The following is an 18,547-nucleotide window of genomic DNA, read 5'->3' as shown; positions in this document are numbered from 1 at the left end:
GGGGGATGGCATCTTGATGGCGGCGCCATCCCTTTGGATCGTTAAGGAATGGATTTTGCATTTCCCTTCATATAGGACTGGATTGAGCCGCCCTCGTGGTAGACAATCTACTGACATACTCTGAAAATTGCTCATAGGCGACAAATCATATGGCTGATCCGTAGATTGCTTGTTTGTGGTAGCTCTAGATCAATCCTGCATGTGTGGGGTTTGACTGTACACTGGTCATTTCCATCTTCGTTCGCAATTTATGCACAATGGCCAATATTGTTGTCACGGTGATTTAGGATGAGATAGATAGGCTACACTTCACCATCCGATTTTACTGGGAGAACTCTGATTATGTCTACTCACGACGTGGCTCCACAATGTCTTGCCGGTTATCCTCATTGTTATAAGATGGACAATTGTTCAATGGTCGCAGACTGATGAAGCATACATACTTGGTAGTCTTCTTCCGTGCCATTTAACCTCCCTGTATAAAAAAAATAACAGTAAGAAAGTGAGAATAATCAAAGGCAAGAACTTTTGGTCCACACTTCCTGCACATTTTGAGTTCTTGTTGTTGGTTGTGGGTTGGTTGATGTGCCATTAAAGATCATTTGCAGGTCGGGCAGCGGCAAGGAAAAAAATGGTCCCAGAGGGGCTCGAACCCTCGACTTTGACGTTATTAGCGTCACGCTCTAACCAACTGAGCTATGGGACCCAGTTGATATATGTTCAACTTTTCTATAACCTTAACAAGAAACACGGATCTCAACTGCGTGAGATCCGTTCTACCCTGAACTCCTCACCACCATGGCGACCCAATAGTAAGTAACAATGCCACGATTATGGTATCTTTTAAAGTCAAATAAATCCGACAAATAAATTGTGCACTGAGTTTATCTAGCTTTAACAGTAACATGCGTGAAATCGGTTCGTCATTAAGGGTGTCTATGCAATCATGGTGTTCAGATATATATTTTGAACAGCATCAGACAATGAATCTATGGATATTATTTCCATCACCCTCATAGTAGACACACATCGAAGGTTCCCGGTCAAGTCAATTCGCCGAGGGCAATTACCATCAACACATATTTTCCCCATCCAAATCTCAAACGTTAAGGTTCTAGGATATGGTTGCTGCCTATTGAGAATGATACCACCCGAACTCCGTGTTGCACAATCAACAGCAGACATTTCGAGCCAACACTGACAATGGGACACGGACCACAATGCCTAGGCATGCACACGCAAGCTCATCAAGTAGTACCAAGTTTCTAAGCTACTGACAAGGTGACATCGGTCGTTGTATTAATAAACACTGGAACACCGACGATCCCTCCGGACTATGGCCCTCTGCCCAAGCCATCCCTATTTTCGAGGAATGTCACCACGTTTGACGCCTCTCGCCATCGGGACCCCAAATGATTCATCTGCTGGCTTGGAACCAACAAAAGTATAAAAAAACAAACCATGTTACGGACACTATCGCGGAGTAATCTGGTCTTCATCTCCACCACGATGGTTCCTGGCACATGGCAGGCCACGCGACTCCATAGGTGGATCCGCATCCTGCCGCAACGTGTCGGAAGGCTTTGTTCCACGTGGACATTAACAATGAACGATATACATCGTATGCTGCGTAAATATGGGATGGCTGTAGGTGCCCCATGGTGTTCTATGTATTCCTGGGTGTTTTGACGTATGTATGTTTGGTATGTTTGGAATACCGGTATGTAATAGGTTACACATGGTATGTATGTATGTAACGTGTTACGATTCAACATCTCCCTTGTACTGCCCACCCAGGCAAGCTAAACGCCGAAGGATCCGACCTGCAGATGCAGGGAGCTGAAGTTGCACCTAGATAATCATATCACCACGAGCTATTGAGGCTTCTATCTACAGGGAAGCGGCGAAACAACGCCCGAGTACCGAATGTAACAAGAGGACGAGCCATGCTGACAGTGGCCCATACTCATTGAGCAGCAGAATTCCTTGAAACTGCACTCTTTTTGTCACCTGTTGTCCATAATACGTCCATAATTCACTGTCCTATCAAACAAACACTACCACCATAATCATCTTCAAGGCATAATGGACATATCGGCCTTCCTCAACTCGATAACCTGGCAAAACACCCTCCTGTTCGCAGGAGGGGCTTACATCCTCCTGAATCTGAAAGGCCTTCCTTTCGTCTGGCATGTCTGTTTCCCTTTCCCTTTCCCTCAGTCCAGATATCTCTTGACCCAATTGCTCAATCAATTATTCCTCATACTAAACAAAAGAATCCGATACAGGTTCGCCTCATAAACTGCCTCAAAGAACACATAATCCTCAACCGCGCCCGCAAAGTGGACATAACCACCCATGGCCCCCAATCCCTCTTCTACCCAGTCATTACGACATCCTCCACCCCGCTCCTAGAGATTGACTACAATATGCACAAGTCCAACGCAACCTATTTTACCGACCTAGACATAAACCGTGTGCACTTGATCTGTAATTTGGTTAAGGACCAGCTCGTGCTAGGCTTTTCGGGTGGGGAGCTTAACATTGCTCTTGGATCCACGGCATGTGTCTTTAAAAGGGAGATAAAGCCCTATCAGACGTATGAGATCCATACGAGAGTGTTGAGCTGGGATGAGAAATGGGTGTATTTCGTTAGTCATTTCGTCAAGACCGGCGGGAAGAAAGACAAAGGGAAGGTAGTGTTCGGGGGTAGTGCAACAGGTATAAAGGATGAGAAATGTATCTTAGCCTCTGCTGTCACGAGGTATGTTTTCAAAAATGGGAGGATATCAGTTAGTCCGGAGACGGTGCTCTCGCGGGCTGGCTTGTTGCCTGAGAAGGGGGTTAAGATGAAGGATGGGTTTTGGTCGTGTGAGAGGGTTGAGGAGGAGAGGAAGAAAGGCTTGGATGTGGCGAGGTCGTTTCTTGCGTTGGATGGGTTGCATGCAATGTTTAGGGGCGACGGGAAGGCGATTGGGGTGTTTTGATGGGAGGTCGACGTGACCGATAGACATAGATGGCTTGAGTACCTGGTATTGGTCAAAAGCACCATAGAATTTGGAGGACATAGACAGAATGGCTTGGAGCTCGAGGAACGTGGTCATGGCCAACTTAGTGATCAGTGAGTTACATGCCTTGTAGGCGTAATTCAAGTCTCAATGGACTGTCTGACATGCTGTTCGTTTGACTGTAGCTACATAGTTGCGCGGACTGAGGTCAATATGTGGTAACGTAATTTAATTTAGTCTTATTTCTTATTGCTGATCTTACTAACAGACCGCAGAAGACAAGGAAAATAGGACATAGAATGATATAATCGACTAGTTAAGTATAATATTGAACATTCTGGTATCACCAACGCCAAAACCATATATAAACCAAATGCAACTATGCAACGACAACCTCCGACGACCGAGCGACCTTTTCCAACCCGCGCTCAACATCTATACACTCTTGCCACTAGGGACGACTAAGTTAGAATCTGAAAACCTAGACAACAAAGGTAATCAACTCACCTCTGCCAAAACTTTCGCAATGATCGGCGACTTCGTCAACCGGAACACCTGCCGGAAGTATTCCTCGCTAACTTCAAATGGCCGCGCCGTCAGGTTCGGGATGTACTTGCCTACCAGACGGTCCGCATCCAAAGTACCTTTGTCAATGTACTTGTAGAGACATGCACGGAAGGCTGTAATGCCTGGGCTAAGGAAGGATGAGTGGAAGGGCACGTCGATTCCTCGGAGCGGCACGGTGGCTACGCCACGCTCGAGCTGAATGGGTTGGGGCTTGGCTTTGGCGGCGCTGGCGCATTGATGGAGAGCGTCAAGCACGTTGACGCGAATCTCCTCGAGAAGCTGGGTACCCTGGAGGATAGCCTCGAAGTCAGATTGATGGTGCTTGATTTCGCCGATCAAAGAGGAGAGGGTGTCGAGGGCTCGAAGCTAGGATGTATTAGCAGGGTTTCTATAAGCAGCCCAAGTAATTGACTTACATCACCCGCGCAGACGTATTGAGAATTAATGACGTTGTAATTTACGATTTCAAGCAGCCATCCAGTTTCGCTGGCGATCAGCGATACCAGGTACCGCAGGCGGTCCTCGTTGAATGCTAGAGAGTGTCAGTAACCAGTCGCAGAAGCAGCAAAGGAACGTACACTTTGATAGCCGACTGGGATCGACGGCGCACATGGAAAAGTTTGACCTTCCTTGCTCGTCGCGTTCAACTGCCATCTGCATTGTCAGACCGCGGTAGAAAACCACAGATACTAAACTCTCAATTGGCATAATTTCGGCAATGGCCGCCAAGGCAGAGTATTCCCCAAGAGAGTGACCAGCAAAGCTGCAGTGATCTGCCAGCAGCCCCTTATCTTTCATGTCTTCAATGATAGCCTTCTCCATGAGGGTGAGTGCTGGCTGGGTGAACTGGGTGGAAGAGAGAAGGCCGGTGCTGGATCGGAAGGTGTGTGACTTAGTGGCCTCTGTGATGTCCTTGAAAATCTTCTCCGATGTTGTCCGCCCATCTGCATGGATCATCTCACAGCGAAGGGCCATGTAATTATCGCGGATCGCTCGTCCGCGAGCACCGCCGAAGTGGATCTTGAGTTCTTTAGGGTCGTTTCGGACAATGTCGGTGATACGGAAGCCTAGACAGGTTTAGAAATGTAGTCATGTGGATGGAAACATACTCACCGAAGTTCTCAAGGAAATGCTTGTCGGCTAGGTCCCACACCTTCCGCGCTGCAGGGCTAGAGGCATAAAGTTCCATGCCCATTCCCTTTTCTTGGCTGCCCTGGCCAGTAAACAGGAAAGCACTGCTGGGCTGCTCAATTTCAGCTTCCGCTATAATCAGCTTGTCTCCAGTACCGGCACGTCGGGCCTCTGCATGCACTAGCTTCCGTCCGTTTACCATGCCAACGTGTTGCAGGACCAGCTCCACATCGTCCTCTGGAAGAACCATTCCAACAAAGTTGCAGTTATAGCGCCTAAAGCCACCAGGGTTTCCTGGGGCAACCAGCTGCTCAAGCAAGCTACGAACCCTTGCGCTCATGTGCATGCCGTGGGTGATGGTGTCCGGAAGATCTGCATAGGCGGCAAAGGTCTTGGACACATGGATCGGGTTATAGTCGCCGGAGACAACGGCATATTCTTCATTAGATGAGGGAGACTTGAACTGGATCTCGCCGCCGCCAAGAGTGATTGGTGATTGGAATAAAACTGGCTGCTCGACCACACTTCCATGGCGCTTGAGATAATCCATGATGGGGTTGCTAGTTGAGACGCCGACTGTGTAATCAATGTAAGCTACCTCGAGGACCTCACCAGTCGGAGACCGACCGTAGACATGACCGAAACACCTTTGTTGGCGGTAGAGCGAATTGCTTTGGAAATGGGCATGTGTCTCCAGCTCGAATGTGAGCTTATAGCCCTGAAGGTCAAGGTCTCTGTCGCCAGGCACAAACCACGGCTTGGAGTGAAGCACTGCCACATCTTTAACACTTGTCAGTTGGAGCTCAATCTTGGGCTCTTTTGTCTGCCGAAAGGCTATGTCGTAGTCGTTATATGATCCGCGGTACATGAAGCGGCTAATGACCTCCACTATATCCACATCATCTCTAGTGATGAGGGAAGAAACCTCCACAACCTTGCCTGAGTCTTCATTCAGAATGGCTCGGATGTGTGCTCTGGACGAAAGAACATCACCATCCCGGATGGGTTTTGAGCTTCCTAGCCTGCGGAATTGGTTGGATAGGTGGACTATTTTCATAAGGTTACCGCTGAGACCGTTGGTGAACAATGGCTTCATGACCGATTTCCAGGCAACAACGATCGCATAGTCCATAGGGGCATCCATTCTCTGCTGACTCCTCGAATGAGACCCCGATGCGGATGCACTGCCAATGCAGTGACTGAATTTTCTGATATCATCCGCTGTTACAGTAACGACATCACCGTGGAATTCATCTTCATGTGAGGGACCACCGGGAGATCTCAGCGGCTCACCGAACCAAAGTATATGATAGAAACTCTTCACTCGCTCAATCTTGTCAGAGAGAATCTCTCGAATAGGCGCAAATGGGAACTCGGGATGGTAGCTAAATAGAAGCTCGAGACCTGCCGGTGCTCCGGTGACAGTGCGATTTTCGAACAGCGTGGCCTTGATGATGTCCTCGCTAACAGCACGCACCTCAATAACCAAAGTCTGCAGCGCATCCGCTGCTCGCTCGAAAAGCCGAACGACCGACTGTTCGGTAGATGTGCACTCCTCTACTTCAACGTAGGTGTTGTTCCGAGGAGCGAAGACTCGCCTTACGGGGTTATCGCACAGATTATGCCCTTGAACGATAGACTTCTGCGAGAAAAGTGCATGTCTCCAGCCCTTCTGCGTACCAGCCAGTCGTCGCATCCAGCTCTCCAACGAAGGCAGCTCATTACCGGAAACCGTAGGGTCGAATGTTCTGGTCAGGGATATTTCGCTCGGCACTTCACTCATACCTCCTTCGGTCAGAGGTGTCAGAGGTTGCTCGTTGTCATATCCCAGCGCCGTGAGGGACTTGATCCACTGAGAGTGAATACCATCCAGCAGATGCTTGATCGGCTCGTTTGGTACCGTGGTGTGCTTGGCGGCGACAGGCCCATGCAGAATGCAGGTCCTGCCAACATCCTGGCCCGGCACTGCCTGAACGCCTTCCGACTGCCACAGCGAGTCTTTCTTGAACCACACCTCAAAATCCTCATCGAGAACAGGAATAAATGGAACGGGCTTTTGACCACGGCGCCGGCACAAATAAATGAACATCTGAGTACTTGGTACATCCATCAGCTCTGAGGTTGCTCTAGCATGCCTGATCAAGAACTCTTCAATGGCCGTGTAGGGTTCATCGATTTGTTCAACTGCCCGCCAAAACCGGGACCCGTAATTGCTGTGCATCTCGCCAATAATATCCTCGAGCCATTGAAGAAAGTCGAATGTCAACTTCTGCAGACTGGGATGTATCCAGCTAGCCTGATGCTTGATGTAGAGTAACTCGACCCTTCGCCACACAACTGCAGACAGTGTCATTTCGTTCAATTTGCAGGGCTTACCATCTGCATCCTGTGCAAACCACACTTTCTGGAAATTCTTGTTGAGGCCGTCGATAATGCGCTTCTTATTCTCCTCTAAGAAGGCAACTCTTGCTTTCTTGTCTGCAATGCTAAACACAGTTCGGTCCATCTCAGCCCAGAAGAGGACTCCCCTGGTGGCGATTTTGTGAATTGGCTCGCCCATTTCGGACCGGACGGTAATGATTCCTCCAGTAGGTCGTGTATAGGTCTGGTCCCAGACTGCATCATCTGCACCAGGGATATCAACAATCAACTGCTTGGCCTCAGGGCTGGTGTGAGCCTCCTTGACTGTCATCACTCTACTGCCGAGTAGGATCCCGTCGAATGGCATGAGGGATGGTGCATTGAATGCTTTGCTCCACTCTCCAGTCAAGTAAGGCAGGGTATCGTCGGCGGCACCAAAGCCGCTACCAGCGACTAGGATGATGTTTTTGCACGCTCTGATGCTACCATATGTCTCCAAAATGGGGGCGTGGAAATCCTCATACGAGTGATGTCCACCCCCTCTGCCACCAGTCCACTGAAGTATTATTGGAAAGGACTTGTTCTCGCGGGCGATGTCAATGACCTGCTGGATTGCCTCCACCGACCCGGGCTTGAAGGCAATGTGCTTTAGACCAAGTGTCTCGACATACTCATTCGCCACGTCGACAGAGGGGACACCCGCTCCAATGGTCATCCCATCGATCGGGACGCCCTTGGCACGGAGCTCCTGTAGCAGGGGAATCTGCCAGCGGACGGAACTGGGGCTCGCATAAATGATATTGCATGTCACTCCCTGCCCTGGAATTCCATTTTGCACGATCTTGTTGATCGCTTCCTCCATAGCACCCTTGCTGTAGTATCCCCCTCCAGCAAGCTCGATATGGTAGCCAGCGTTCATGGTAGCAGAGACAAAGTTCCATGGCACAGTAGTCGGCGTCATACCAGCAACCATGATAGGAGGAAGCCCCAGCAACTCGCTGAACTTGGTCTGAACAATGACCTTACCCGTTGCGTCTCTGGCCAGGCGCGGCCTGTACGCCTCCGCCCAATTATCAGCATAGACGATGGGGTAGTCGGAGTCCCGATTGTAAAGTTCTGCCTTGTTTCCGTACTCCTCGCTATGCTTCATGGAACTACCGAGGATCAGACGCACACCCTGTCCTGCCTTATTATGCATGGTGACAGCCCCCACACCGGCGCTGCCGCCCGGACCGAAGTCAATGATATGAGTAGCATCCGGAAGAGAGGCCGCTTTCTCCCAGTGTACTGGTTCGCGTGCAATCATGCTCACGATATCACCGATGAGACTTTTATCCTTGTCAATGCGCATGTCGTGGCCGTCGGTTGTAGCGTACAGCGGAATGCGCAGCTGGTTACCTGTGATGTTGATATCCGCGAGATCCTTCATAACCAAAGGAACGACCTCGTCTAGATACATGCTATGGAATGGTGCGGTTATGGGTAGGAAGCGATGCTCAATCTTAGGTTTCCGCTTGCTGGCCGGGATCTGTGCCTCGCGACTGCTCTTTGATGGTTTCAAGCCACGTAGGTGCCGGCTCAACCCATACAGACTAAGAGGCGGCCCGGTCACAACAGGATTTTGGGGACCATTGAAGAGGGAAATAGCAACACGGGATTGTTCCGGAAGGTAGCTATTGACTGTGTCGATGATCTTCTGTAGCTGACCCGGTCGAAGGTTTCGTACCCTGAGCATGGGACCAGGTGTCCCTTCTCCGTTGTCTTCTGCATCCCGTATAATTGATTCGGGGATGAACTGGGGAGGGAATATTTCGTGACTGCGACAGGAGATGAAGAAGAGAATACGGAGGGCTTCGAGAGAGTGTCGGTAGAAGTCTTCCAACGTATCTGAGACAGAAGTTACGAGGGCTACGACAATTCCCTGTGAATGACCTGACACGCCGGACAGATAGCCATGCATTTCTCGCGGCGAGAGTCCCATTGTTTGACAAGCCACGATGAAGTGACACATTTGGAGGAGACCAATCAGGGGCATGCTGACGGGGGCAGAAAGAAGATACGCAGACTCTGGCTCAGAGTCGGTCTTCTCTAGCCAGTCCATGAGCGAGAAGCCATGTTGGAAGTGAGGCTTAAATGCGGGCGCTCCAGCGAGCTCTTCTAACAATCTGGCTCCGGAGAAGACACAACGACGGAGGATGTCGGTGTACGTCGCGTATGTATCTTTTAGGTCCTCGAAATATTTCTCATCATTCCCCTGACCTCCAAATATTGCGTATATACGTGACGGTCCATCTGTAGCGGACTCGAGGAGGAGAGAAGGTTGACGTCTAGACTTGCGACTGAGGGTTCCGTATGCAGCAAAGTATGCTTTGATTATTGGGGTCTTATGTTGAATATCAAGCTGCGACAGAGCGGAGTGGATATCATTTCCACCAAGAAAATCTTGTTCATAGCTCTCTAAGAGAGCTTCAAGCAACTGCAGTATTGCCGCGGCGTCGTCGCAATGTGTGTCGTCGCTAGACCGGGTGATGCAGAAGTTGATGAACTCGGCGATAAGTCCTTCTTTGGTAGATAAGTCGTTTTCTGGCGAAGATGAAAGTAAATTCAATGTGAAGTCCTTCCATAATTGATTTGCCAATGGTAGCTGTAATGCAGGTAGGGATATTCTCGTATCAACAGATCCATATGCAATGGTCAACGGCCGTTTGTCGCCGGCGACAGAGGACGGCCGAGAGATCTCGGGAGTGAGGCCCGCGAATTCCGAGCCCAAACTCGACAACGGCGTCTTGACAGTCATAATGATGAAATGAAAGGAGAGGTGAATCGGCTGTACTCCAGAGATTGGGTGTCAAAACAGTTACCCTTTGAAGTGATATATCACACCACTCACTGTAGCACGGGGAGATAAGCCTGGCAATGGGGTCATCTCACGATAACGAAGGGGGCCAAATCGGAGGTCTCGGTCCGGAGAAACAATGTTGGGCGACCCAGGAACACGGGTGAAGCATAAAGATAATTTGCAGCGTAAAAGTGCCTGTTCCAGGATCCGACAAGGCGGAGCTGAATCGGAGGCTGTATACGTGCGGTGATTTCGATCTTGACGTTTCTTACAGAATCGTATTGTTCGTAAACAGTAATACCACATGTCACACGTATTACATACGCATACACAGCAAAACCAAACCGCGCTAGAGGTGCCTTACTAGTGTATCAAGTGTATCGCCTGAAGTGTCAAATCTAGTGGAACGGGGCAAAGCACGGACACATCCCTCCGGGGTGATCCTAACCTATCATCGAGGGAGGATCGCTGCTCATGAGTCAGGAACTAAATCCTCTACGGGAGATCCTCCTATTGCGGATGCAGCCGGCTGTCGGATCCTGTTGGATGGAATTATCAATCCCTGAAGTCATCTCCGAGACGAATGCAGAGACCAAGATTGATACCGATACCGACACATTGACGAAGGCAATCATCCTGGAACATTCCAGCCCCAAGGCTAGCGGGCTTCGAAACGTGGCACGCACGTGTCTTAGCTGCTGCAATATAGTAGTAGCATGTTCCCGTGAAACTCTATTTCCGAGCCTATGGTGCCACCGGGGCTGCAGCGCTTAATTCTCTATCGTCGCTGATAAGCAGGTGAAAGAACTTATTGGTTGATGCGAATATCGTAGAACCGGGAGTAGTCATTTCAACTCAGACTCCACGGCGGATTTGCTTCGCAGGAGTGCTAGAGACAGCCAGAAGCTGAGCCATTCACCCACCTCAGACATCAGTCAGAAGTCAGCAGTACATCCAACCTCCGTTTGTGGGTTCTGGCCGATATGGGAAGCTAATGCCGCGACTGCTGAACAGAATCGAGATATTACCAAGCTGCTTTAGCGTCCGGTGACACCAGCACACCCTAACATGAAGTCGAGCCCCATGAGGACCCCTAACTAGCTATCAATGATGGTATCGTAGGAGCAATCCATACGATTTAGTTGGAAGGTAGTCAATGAAATGAAAGTACTGCGGGTTTGAGAGGGAATCAAATACGCCACCTGCTTTATTTTCTTCCTAGAACATGCTCTCTTGTGCACTTCTCGAAGTCCAATAAATAGTATACATTTCCACATCATTGGTTGATGATTATAATATAGACCCTGTCTGCCCTGGAAATGAAAAGTGCATAAAAACACTATGCGACAACAGAGCGAATAGCCCTAGCGATACCCTCCGGATTTTCCAACGGAATCAAATGCTTCACGCCCTTGAAAACCTCAAACTGCACCTCAAAGCCCCTTTGAGCCAGCGCCCCAACAACCTCCTTCTCAATTCGATACTTATTCTCAACAATATCCTCCGCTCCAGCCAGTACACTAACCCTAACCTTCCACCCTGCCAGCCGAGTAGAGACCTCATCCAAAGCAGATGTAATATCCTCCTGCATGCCATGTAAAATCCACCCGTCCCGAGCAAGAGTACTTCCCGCCAGACTATCCCTAATGACCATGTTCATATCGTCACTCGAAATATTCTGCACACTAGACAGAACATTCTCGACCGTCCACCGAACAGAGGCTTCGTTATCATATGCTTTGCGTTGTTGCTCGCCCATCTCAGCGGGCAGGATCAGTGGTGTTGGGGGTGCCGGGGCGACGAGTACGAGGCCCTTAATGAGGGATAATTGGCTGTCGGAGAGTTTGGAAAGAGTAGCTAGGGTGACCTTCGCTCCCATGGAGTGACCGATCAGGATCACGCCGTTGTCGATGAGGGAGGTGGTGCTCTGGAGGTGGGATAGCAGCGAGGCAACGTCCAGTGCCATGGGAGTAATGGAGTAGTCTTTTGAGCTGTCTGCGGGTCCTGTGGATTGCCCCCAACCGCGGAGGTCAATGGTGACTGTGTTGTATGCGTTGCTGAGGGTGTGTGGGGATGTAGGTGAAGTTTGCTTGTGCCATGTTTTACTGGAGCCACCCCAGTAGTGGAGGAAGAGAATAAGCGGCGTAGACGATGAGGAAGACTGAGCTTTAGTGATGGTGAAATGGACGTTGGTATCCGGGCCGGTGCTGAGATGTTGGGAATCCATGGTCATTGATGCTTCAATGCGTTCAACACAGGATTATATTGATATAATAATGTAGGGAATGATACAGAAGAAGCAAAACATGCTCCAAGTCTGAAGAGAATGCCTCCTTTTTATGGTCGACCGTTGGGCGACGTGGCATGATAAGCCGGGATGGTTAATCCGGAAGTATTTGGAATTATGAAGGAATTAATTCCGTTTAGTGAGTCACTGCTCCATAAGCAGAGTAAGATTGCTGAAAGCATGTAGGAGACAAAGGAATGCAACAGAAGAAGTGGGAAACGATGTCATTGGTATAATGCCGGTGCTGTAAGCCACTCAGCGGCAATACGTGGACCGAACCAAACATCACTGAGCACATCCAGTCACGGTGTATTAAGACAACGGTTGAAATATAACTCCCTGTAAGCCTCAACCAGCAGAAAGTAGCACTTAGACATACTCCTGGCTATATCTTGAGCCATGACTTCTCAGGGTCCATGTCTGTGGTGGTGGAAGTAGTGGTGTTTCTCCCGTAGAGTTGGCTGAAGAGGCCATTCTCGGCCAGCAAGTCTTTCGGAGCGCCACACTCGACAACGCGTCCATTCTCAATGACAACTACTCTGTGGAAATCAAGAATTGTATGGAGTCGATGAACAACTGCAATAACTGTGCAGCCTGCGAATGCCGTCCGGATGAGACGCTGCATGAGTGCGTCAGTTTCGGGGTCGACGCTGTTTGGTAGAATGTTAGCTATTATTGACCACAACGCACATTGATAATAACCCCTGAACGAAGTGACAAACATACCTACTAGTTGCTTCATCCAATACAACAACTTTGCTCTTCCTCAACATAGCAGCAGCTAAGCGCAAAAGCTGCTTCTGCCCCTGCGAGAAGCTGTCTTCTTGCACCTGGCCGTCCAAGCCTCCAAGTTGTGTGGACACGATGTCCCACAGTTTGACCTCTTTTAGCACATTGGTAATACTTTCCTCGGATTCTTTTCCAAGTGGATCTATGTTTTGTCGTACAGTGCCGGGAAGGATGGTCACTGCCTGGGAAATACATGAGAGAGACGATCGGATGTCCTGGCAAGAGATAGAGCTAAGGTCTAATCCGTCGATAGTAATTTGACCATTGTCGGGTTCGAGAAGGCGGAAGAGGAGTTGGACTAATGAACTCTTGCCACTTGATGACCTTAGTATATCATAAGAGCCTGCAAGAGGGACAAAGCTAACATACCTGCCACTAGGACCGCAAACAGCGACCATCTCACCAGCTGAGATTGACAATGTCACGTCATTGAGAATCGGTTCGCTATCGGGTCTGTGTACCGGTTAGTACTTAGAAGTAACAACGTGAGTGGAATGTACCTATAAGACGCAGTAACATTGAAGAACTTAATGTCACCCCTCTCCGGCCAGCGCGTCGGAACTTCAATATGTCCTTCCGGCCTATCCTCAGGTTGAACATCATCCTGAAACTGTCTGACACGCGACACTGCTCCGATCGATGTTTCTAGGACAGTCCAATTTGAAATAAGTTGTTTCAGACTCTCGCTCACGTTAATGATATTCAGCAGTCCCAGTCCCGCAGAACCAGCTCCAATAGAACCAGGAGCGCCGACTGCGATTCCAACAATTAGCGTTGCCATTCCTGCCACAACCATGTCAAGGACGAGGGTGAGCCATCTCTGGATAACGAAGAGCAGGTAATACGGCCGTTGCGATGCATCTGTTAATCCGCAGATATTGTTGAGAAAATTAGTCTGCCATCCGAAAGCGCGAATGGTTACCAGTCCGTTCACGGTCTCCATGAAGTTGGAATAGAGGGGAGATTTGGCTTCTAGTTCCATGAACCGTAGCTGGCGTGAAGTTCGGAGATAAAACTTTTGCAGAAAGTAGAAGACTGCAAGGCATAGTGGGATGATGGCTGCAAGGTATTTTCCAGTGATGAAAACTATTAGCAGCTGTGCTATTGCAGACATGAGGGCTGGCTAAATGTTAGTGGCGTTCTGTATGGGAGGGCGACATTCTGGACATACCAACGCTCGTCTCAACAAGAGCAAGTGGTAGCTCCATATCCACTAGTTGCATGTCTTGACTGAACCTAATGCGCCTGTAAGCTTCATGTCAAAGTACAGCGATGGCTATCTTACTTGTTCGTAGTGACGCCAGAATCCGTCGTATTAAAGAAAGATATCGGAGCGCTGCAGAAGTTAGTAGGGCGATGAGGGGAGAGCAGTGAACGTACTTCAAAACAGTGCGAAGCAGAATCTTATGCAATCTTCTTGACGCCCGGGGAATCATATTGCTCATCATATGCGTACTTCGTGTCAGTTTTAGCCTTGTCCACGGCGAAGATAAATACTTATCAGCATCCCAGCAACAATGACAGTTCCGCCATAACTGCTAGAAACGCATACACGCCCAAATACATGCCAAGGTCCTTATATGGGTGCTTTTCGTTTGCAGCAGCCCACCACTGGACCCATACACCTGCGAATGTGAGCGTTAATGAGATAAAGCGGATTACAGTACATACTCGGAAATGCCAAACTGAATGTGAAGATTGCGACCGCGATAAAGAATACCACAGAGTTGAGTATTCCAACCATTTCAAGATAGTACTTATAGATCGTCACATCGCCTGTCCGACGCCCAGATGTTTCAAGCTGCGCGGCAAGTTCGTGCGGTACATCGGGATTGGACTGTCTCACAATCCAGCTCAGTCTTGCATCGCTCATTATGGGCTCTGGGAAAAAGTCTCCTCCGCTAGGGCCGGGGAGGCTGGAAACAATTGAATCCTCCTTTTCTGAGAAACGGACTTTGCTATCGAGCGTGATGGTGTAGTCTGCGGAGGAGGTAAGGCGAGCTTTGAGATCAAGGTTAGTTTCTAATATTCTCCCGGATGTCTAAATGGACTACTTACTGGAATGGGTTGCAAGGATGGTGGTCAGGTTGTGTTTCCGACAAAAGCCACCTTGACCGAACAGCCGAGCTATCACTAGCTTCTCTGTGTCCGCATCGAACCCACTAAATATATCATCGAGGAGCAACAAGGGCTGTCGTGAATAAAGCGCCCTAGCAAGTGCCTGTCAAGGTAGTTATTAGCGTCTCGTAATTTAGAGCTCCAGATACTTAAGTAACCTACAACACGATGCTTCTGGCCGCCGCTCAATGACAGTCCTTTACTTCCCACCACCGTCTGAACACCTAACGGCATCGACCTCAGGTCTTGTCTCAAGCCAGAAGCCTGCGTAACCTCCCGAAACCATCGCGGCTCATAAGTCGCAGGGCCAAGGATATTACTGAGAATAGTTCCGTTCTGCAGCCACGGATCTTGACTACAGAATGCGGCAGACGAGTAGCGACACCTCATGTACCCTTTGGTCACGGCTGTCTCGCCCCTCAGGCCCGCTAACAAAGTCGACTTCCCACAGCCAGTTGGGCCTGTAATGATCGTAAGCGTAGACGGTCGGACTTTGAAAGTCATTCGTTTCACGACCGGCTCACGAGTAGATACCCATCCCACACTCCAGTTCAACGCCTCGACTGCATTCTCCATTTCTGTATTCTTCATTTCCATGTATCGGAGGTTGTCCATTTCTGGGAAGAGGGTCTGTTCGGAGGTAAAGGAGCTGAGGAAGCCGACTTCTTTGGTGTTCTCGGTCATTAGGAACACGCGTACGCGCTCGATAGATCCGACGGCCGAGATGAGATTTGGAACAGATTGAAGTAACATTGACATTGGGTTCTGAAGGACCGAAAACAGAGACAGAGTTGTAAATGCCCTTGCGGTGGTCAGCTCCGGGCCATTGTCAGATCGCGATAAGGCGATGAATATACCGAAGCCGACGACGGGCGATATGACCGAAGTTCCGAATGCTGGTGAATGTCAGTAAGAAAGTTTTCAAGTAGCCATGAAATAATGTACTAACACAAGCTGACAGCGTATATGAGAAAGGATCGGAAGCGATTAGCGTATCCTATCTCCTGAACTCGCAAATTTTGTACAAAATCCATGAACCAAGGGGTCCGTCCTTCCAACTTCAAGCTCTTCATGGAGTTGATCATGTATGTCGTGACGTCGATTCTCTTTTGTATGCCCTCAACCCAAGTCGCCTGACGTCGCCCGACAGCCGGTGCCATGGTTGCAGCAGTAGCTCCACACACTAGCAGAATGTTAATATCCAGTCCTAGCTTGTCTGCTCCGGTGGAAAGACTTACCGACTGCAATAAGGATAGGACTCAGTCCTCCATAGTTTAGCTCGCGATATAGCAGCCACAGTGCCAAAGCAATTTCGATAATATTACCCCAAGCTTCATGCATGTAGCGCATACCAAAGGCTATCTTTTCAATGTCAGCACTCATCAACGTTACTGGGGCATATTCTTCGGCGGATCTCGGATCCATGGAGAGCGTCTTCTCATAGATTAGCGGCACAAGGCTACCCCTCATGAGGACGATAGTACGGTAGGTGATATGCTGGTAACAGGCTTCGGAAATCTGAACCAGTATTAGCATTTCGCAAAGCACCAAACATTTGACCAAACTCACCCCTAAACCCACGTATACAATGATATATGCACCAAGCAGCCCATATCCATCCTTGCGATTGTGTTTCTCCGACACAGTTTGCAGGTATTTGACGACCGCATCGATAAGAAACGGCTGGGTGAAGGTGAAAGCCGTGAAGCACAGCCGAGGAATAACGGCAGTGAGAAGAACCAGCTTGTGCTCCCACGCCATAATCCTGAGAAGTCCATTTCTCTTGCCTTTCCTTGTTGGGCTTGCTACTCATACTTAGCTAAATTCAAAAAAGAGAGGGGGACGAGCCTACCATTCTCCCAAACCTTGGAGAAGCTCTTCGAACAAACTTCAGACTGCAGGGACCGGTTGAGTGTGAAGAGATCGTCTGCCTGTAGATCTTTCTTGGACCCCAGAAACAGTAACGGATTGACCCACCAAAACATGCGCCGGTTGATCCACCCGACCTTCTCTTCAGGACTGTATGACTGTTCCAATGTACCAAGCGCCCGAGGCCAGGCCTCCTGCACGAGTAAGACCAACTTCCACACAACCGAGATAGTTGATAGCTTGAATATGTGACCCTGATACCCAACACCCCATAGCGTGCGTAGTCGAACGGCATCGAAGGCAATGGTAAGAAGGAGATAAATTTCGGTGAGAAGGGGCGGTTTCACAGAGCGCGTGTGTTCAAATTGCGATGCGACACCGAGCATAATAGCAGCGACCAGACTGAGCACCGCAGCTGGGATAGTCGTGCGTGTCACGGGTTCACTACTTGATGTCCATGATACTAAAATAGCCGTTTGGATGGCAGCAAACCACCCGTAGCTGATCTGCGACAAAGTTAACGATGCGACGACTTGGGCGCAGGAGAACAAGATATGCGACCTACGAGTTTGGCCGTATAAGCGCTATCTTTACTTCCGTCTCTCGGTTCATTCCTGTGTAGGTAGACCACTCTAGGGAAAAGACAAAGGAGTAAAAGTCCGATCGGGCCGATCGTCATCACAGACTCCTCGAACAGCAAAGTAAAGTCGTAGCCGCCATAGCAGTCTCGAGCCTGAGGCCCCGAAGTATCTTCGGATGCGATAGAACAGTTCATTGCGACTTTGCCTATTCTGCGGAGTACTGGCAGCAAGCGTGAATTTAGGCCATCTGGAGTAAAGCGATATAGTTTGCGCTTTAGACCTCGGACTACCAGGACTCACTCCTATGTTGTTCGTTGAGTCGCACTGCCTAAGTTCACAGCAATGCTTGGGGTGCTCCAATACTGTTCAAAATTCTCAGATGGATTACCAGCAGAGAGCTGCTGCCTGCCTACCCCCGACATTGTCAGGGTAATGCGCCAGCTTGAGCGCCTGTATGTCCTAGAGGGGCATAATCATAGGCGCAAACGACCGCGGAGACGCTGTCCAGGCGTGGGTGGCGCTCATTGGCGGGTGCGTAAATATAACCACGCCATTGGAGCAGGTCGGATCCTGCAGCGACGCTTGGACTTTCATGTTTTGGACCCCACACGATCGGCGCTGGCGCGATGAGCGAAGCCTTGGACCATGCAAGAAGGATCCTTGCTATCCATGTGGCCGGTGGGTCCCTTGACAGTTCTCCCCGATCACGGTATCATTACGTCCATAATTACCGTAACAGTGTAAAATATCAAATACGTGACGGTTCGGTATCAGAGCTGGTATCGAGACTAGGGTCGATACAGGCCATGAGGCAATTACGCGATGGCTGCATGCCACCATCGTATCAGCTTCAATTGCTCGATAGATTCGCTCAGCCCCTGTTGCTGGAAGTCTTCGACACGAAGCTGACAGGGAAACGTAGTGTTGGTTCTCAGGCTCAATCCAACCTCTCGAAGGCCGGACATCTTTGTACAAGCCTTGTCGATATGGACATATC

The 18,547-nt window shown here is 49.5% G+C and overlaps 4 protein-coding genes and 1 non-coding gene across 5 annotated transcripts; 1 reads left to right on the top strand and 4 right to left on the bottom strand.

The window, feature by feature from the left end:
- Positions 1 to 632: 632 nt before the first annotated feature.
- Positions 633 to 706, bottom strand: BO87DRAFT_t275. Its single transcript has one exon. It is a non-coding gene; the product is annotated as a tRNA-Ile (tRNA).
- A 1,322-nt stretch (positions 707 to 2,028) lies between these two features.
- On the top strand, positions 2,029 to 2,987 carry BO87DRAFT_451366 (acyl-CoA thioesterase; the record flags this gene model as incomplete). The annotated part of the gene is made up of 3 exons (XM_025628461.1): positions 2,029 to 2,193; positions 2,289 to 2,696; positions 2,736 to 2,987. Exons 1-3 carry the CDS (start codon positions 2,086 to 2,088, stop codon positions 2,985 to 2,987), a joined length of 768 nt encoding a protein of 255 aa, XP_025473944.1. The 5' UTR covers positions 2,029 to 2,085.
- A 400-nt stretch (positions 2,988 to 3,387) lies between these two features.
- BO87DRAFT_451362 (malonyl CoA-acyl carrier protein transacylase) lies at positions 3,388 to 9,864 on the bottom strand (the record flags this gene model as incomplete). Its single annotated transcript, XM_025628460.1, has 5 exons — positions 3,388 to 3,459; positions 3,516 to 3,941; positions 3,992 to 4,107; positions 4,154 to 4,642; positions 4,689 to 9,864. 5 exons carry the CDS (start codon positions 9,862 to 9,864, stop codon positions 3,388 to 3,390), a joined length of 6,279 nt encoding a protein of 2,092 aa, XP_025473943.1.
- Positions 9,865 to 11,094: 1,230 nt separating this feature from the next.
- Positions 11,095 to 12,202, bottom strand: BO87DRAFT_381329 (alpha/beta fold hydrolase). Its single transcript, XM_025624506.1, has one exon. The coding sequence runs from the start codon at positions 12,131 to 12,133 to the stop codon at positions 11,246 to 11,248; it is 888 nt and encodes a 295-aa protein (XP_025473942.1). The 5' UTR covers positions 12,134 to 12,202; the 3' UTR covers positions 11,095 to 11,245.
- A 92-nt stretch (positions 12,203 to 12,294) lies between these two features.
- Positions 12,295 to 17,759, bottom strand: BO87DRAFT_370989 (P-loop containing nucleoside triphosphate hydrolase protein). Its single transcript, XM_025622054.1, has 15 exons — positions 17,535 to 17,759; positions 16,953 to 17,475; positions 16,670 to 16,905; positions 16,339 to 16,618; positions 16,050 to 16,283; positions 15,263 to 15,996; positions 15,041 to 15,203; positions 14,654 to 14,983; positions 14,535 to 14,607; positions 14,268 to 14,318; positions 14,154 to 14,218; positions 13,483 to 14,101; positions 13,352 to 13,435; positions 12,920 to 13,297; positions 12,295 to 12,843 (listed from the first exon to the last, which is right to left on the bottom strand). Exons 1-15 carry the CDS (start codon positions 17,742 to 17,744, stop codon positions 12,579 to 12,581), a joined length of 4,245 nt encoding a protein of 1,414 aa, XP_025473941.1. The 5' UTR covers positions 17,745 to 17,759; the 3' UTR covers positions 12,295 to 12,578.
- Between the last annotated feature and the right edge of the window lie 788 nt (positions 17,760 to 18,547).

This window comes from Aspergillus neoniger (genome assembly GCF_003184625.1).
Source record: "Aspergillus neoniger CBS 115656 unplaced genomic scaffold BO87scaffold_67, whole genome shotgun sequence".
In the NCBI taxonomy this organism is placed as follows: domain Eukaryota; kingdom Fungi; phylum Ascomycota; class Eurotiomycetes; order Eurotiales; family Aspergillaceae; genus Aspergillus; species Aspergillus neoniger.
Note: the sequence above shows the minus strand (reverse complement) of the source record. Positions and strands in the feature narration are given on the sequence as shown.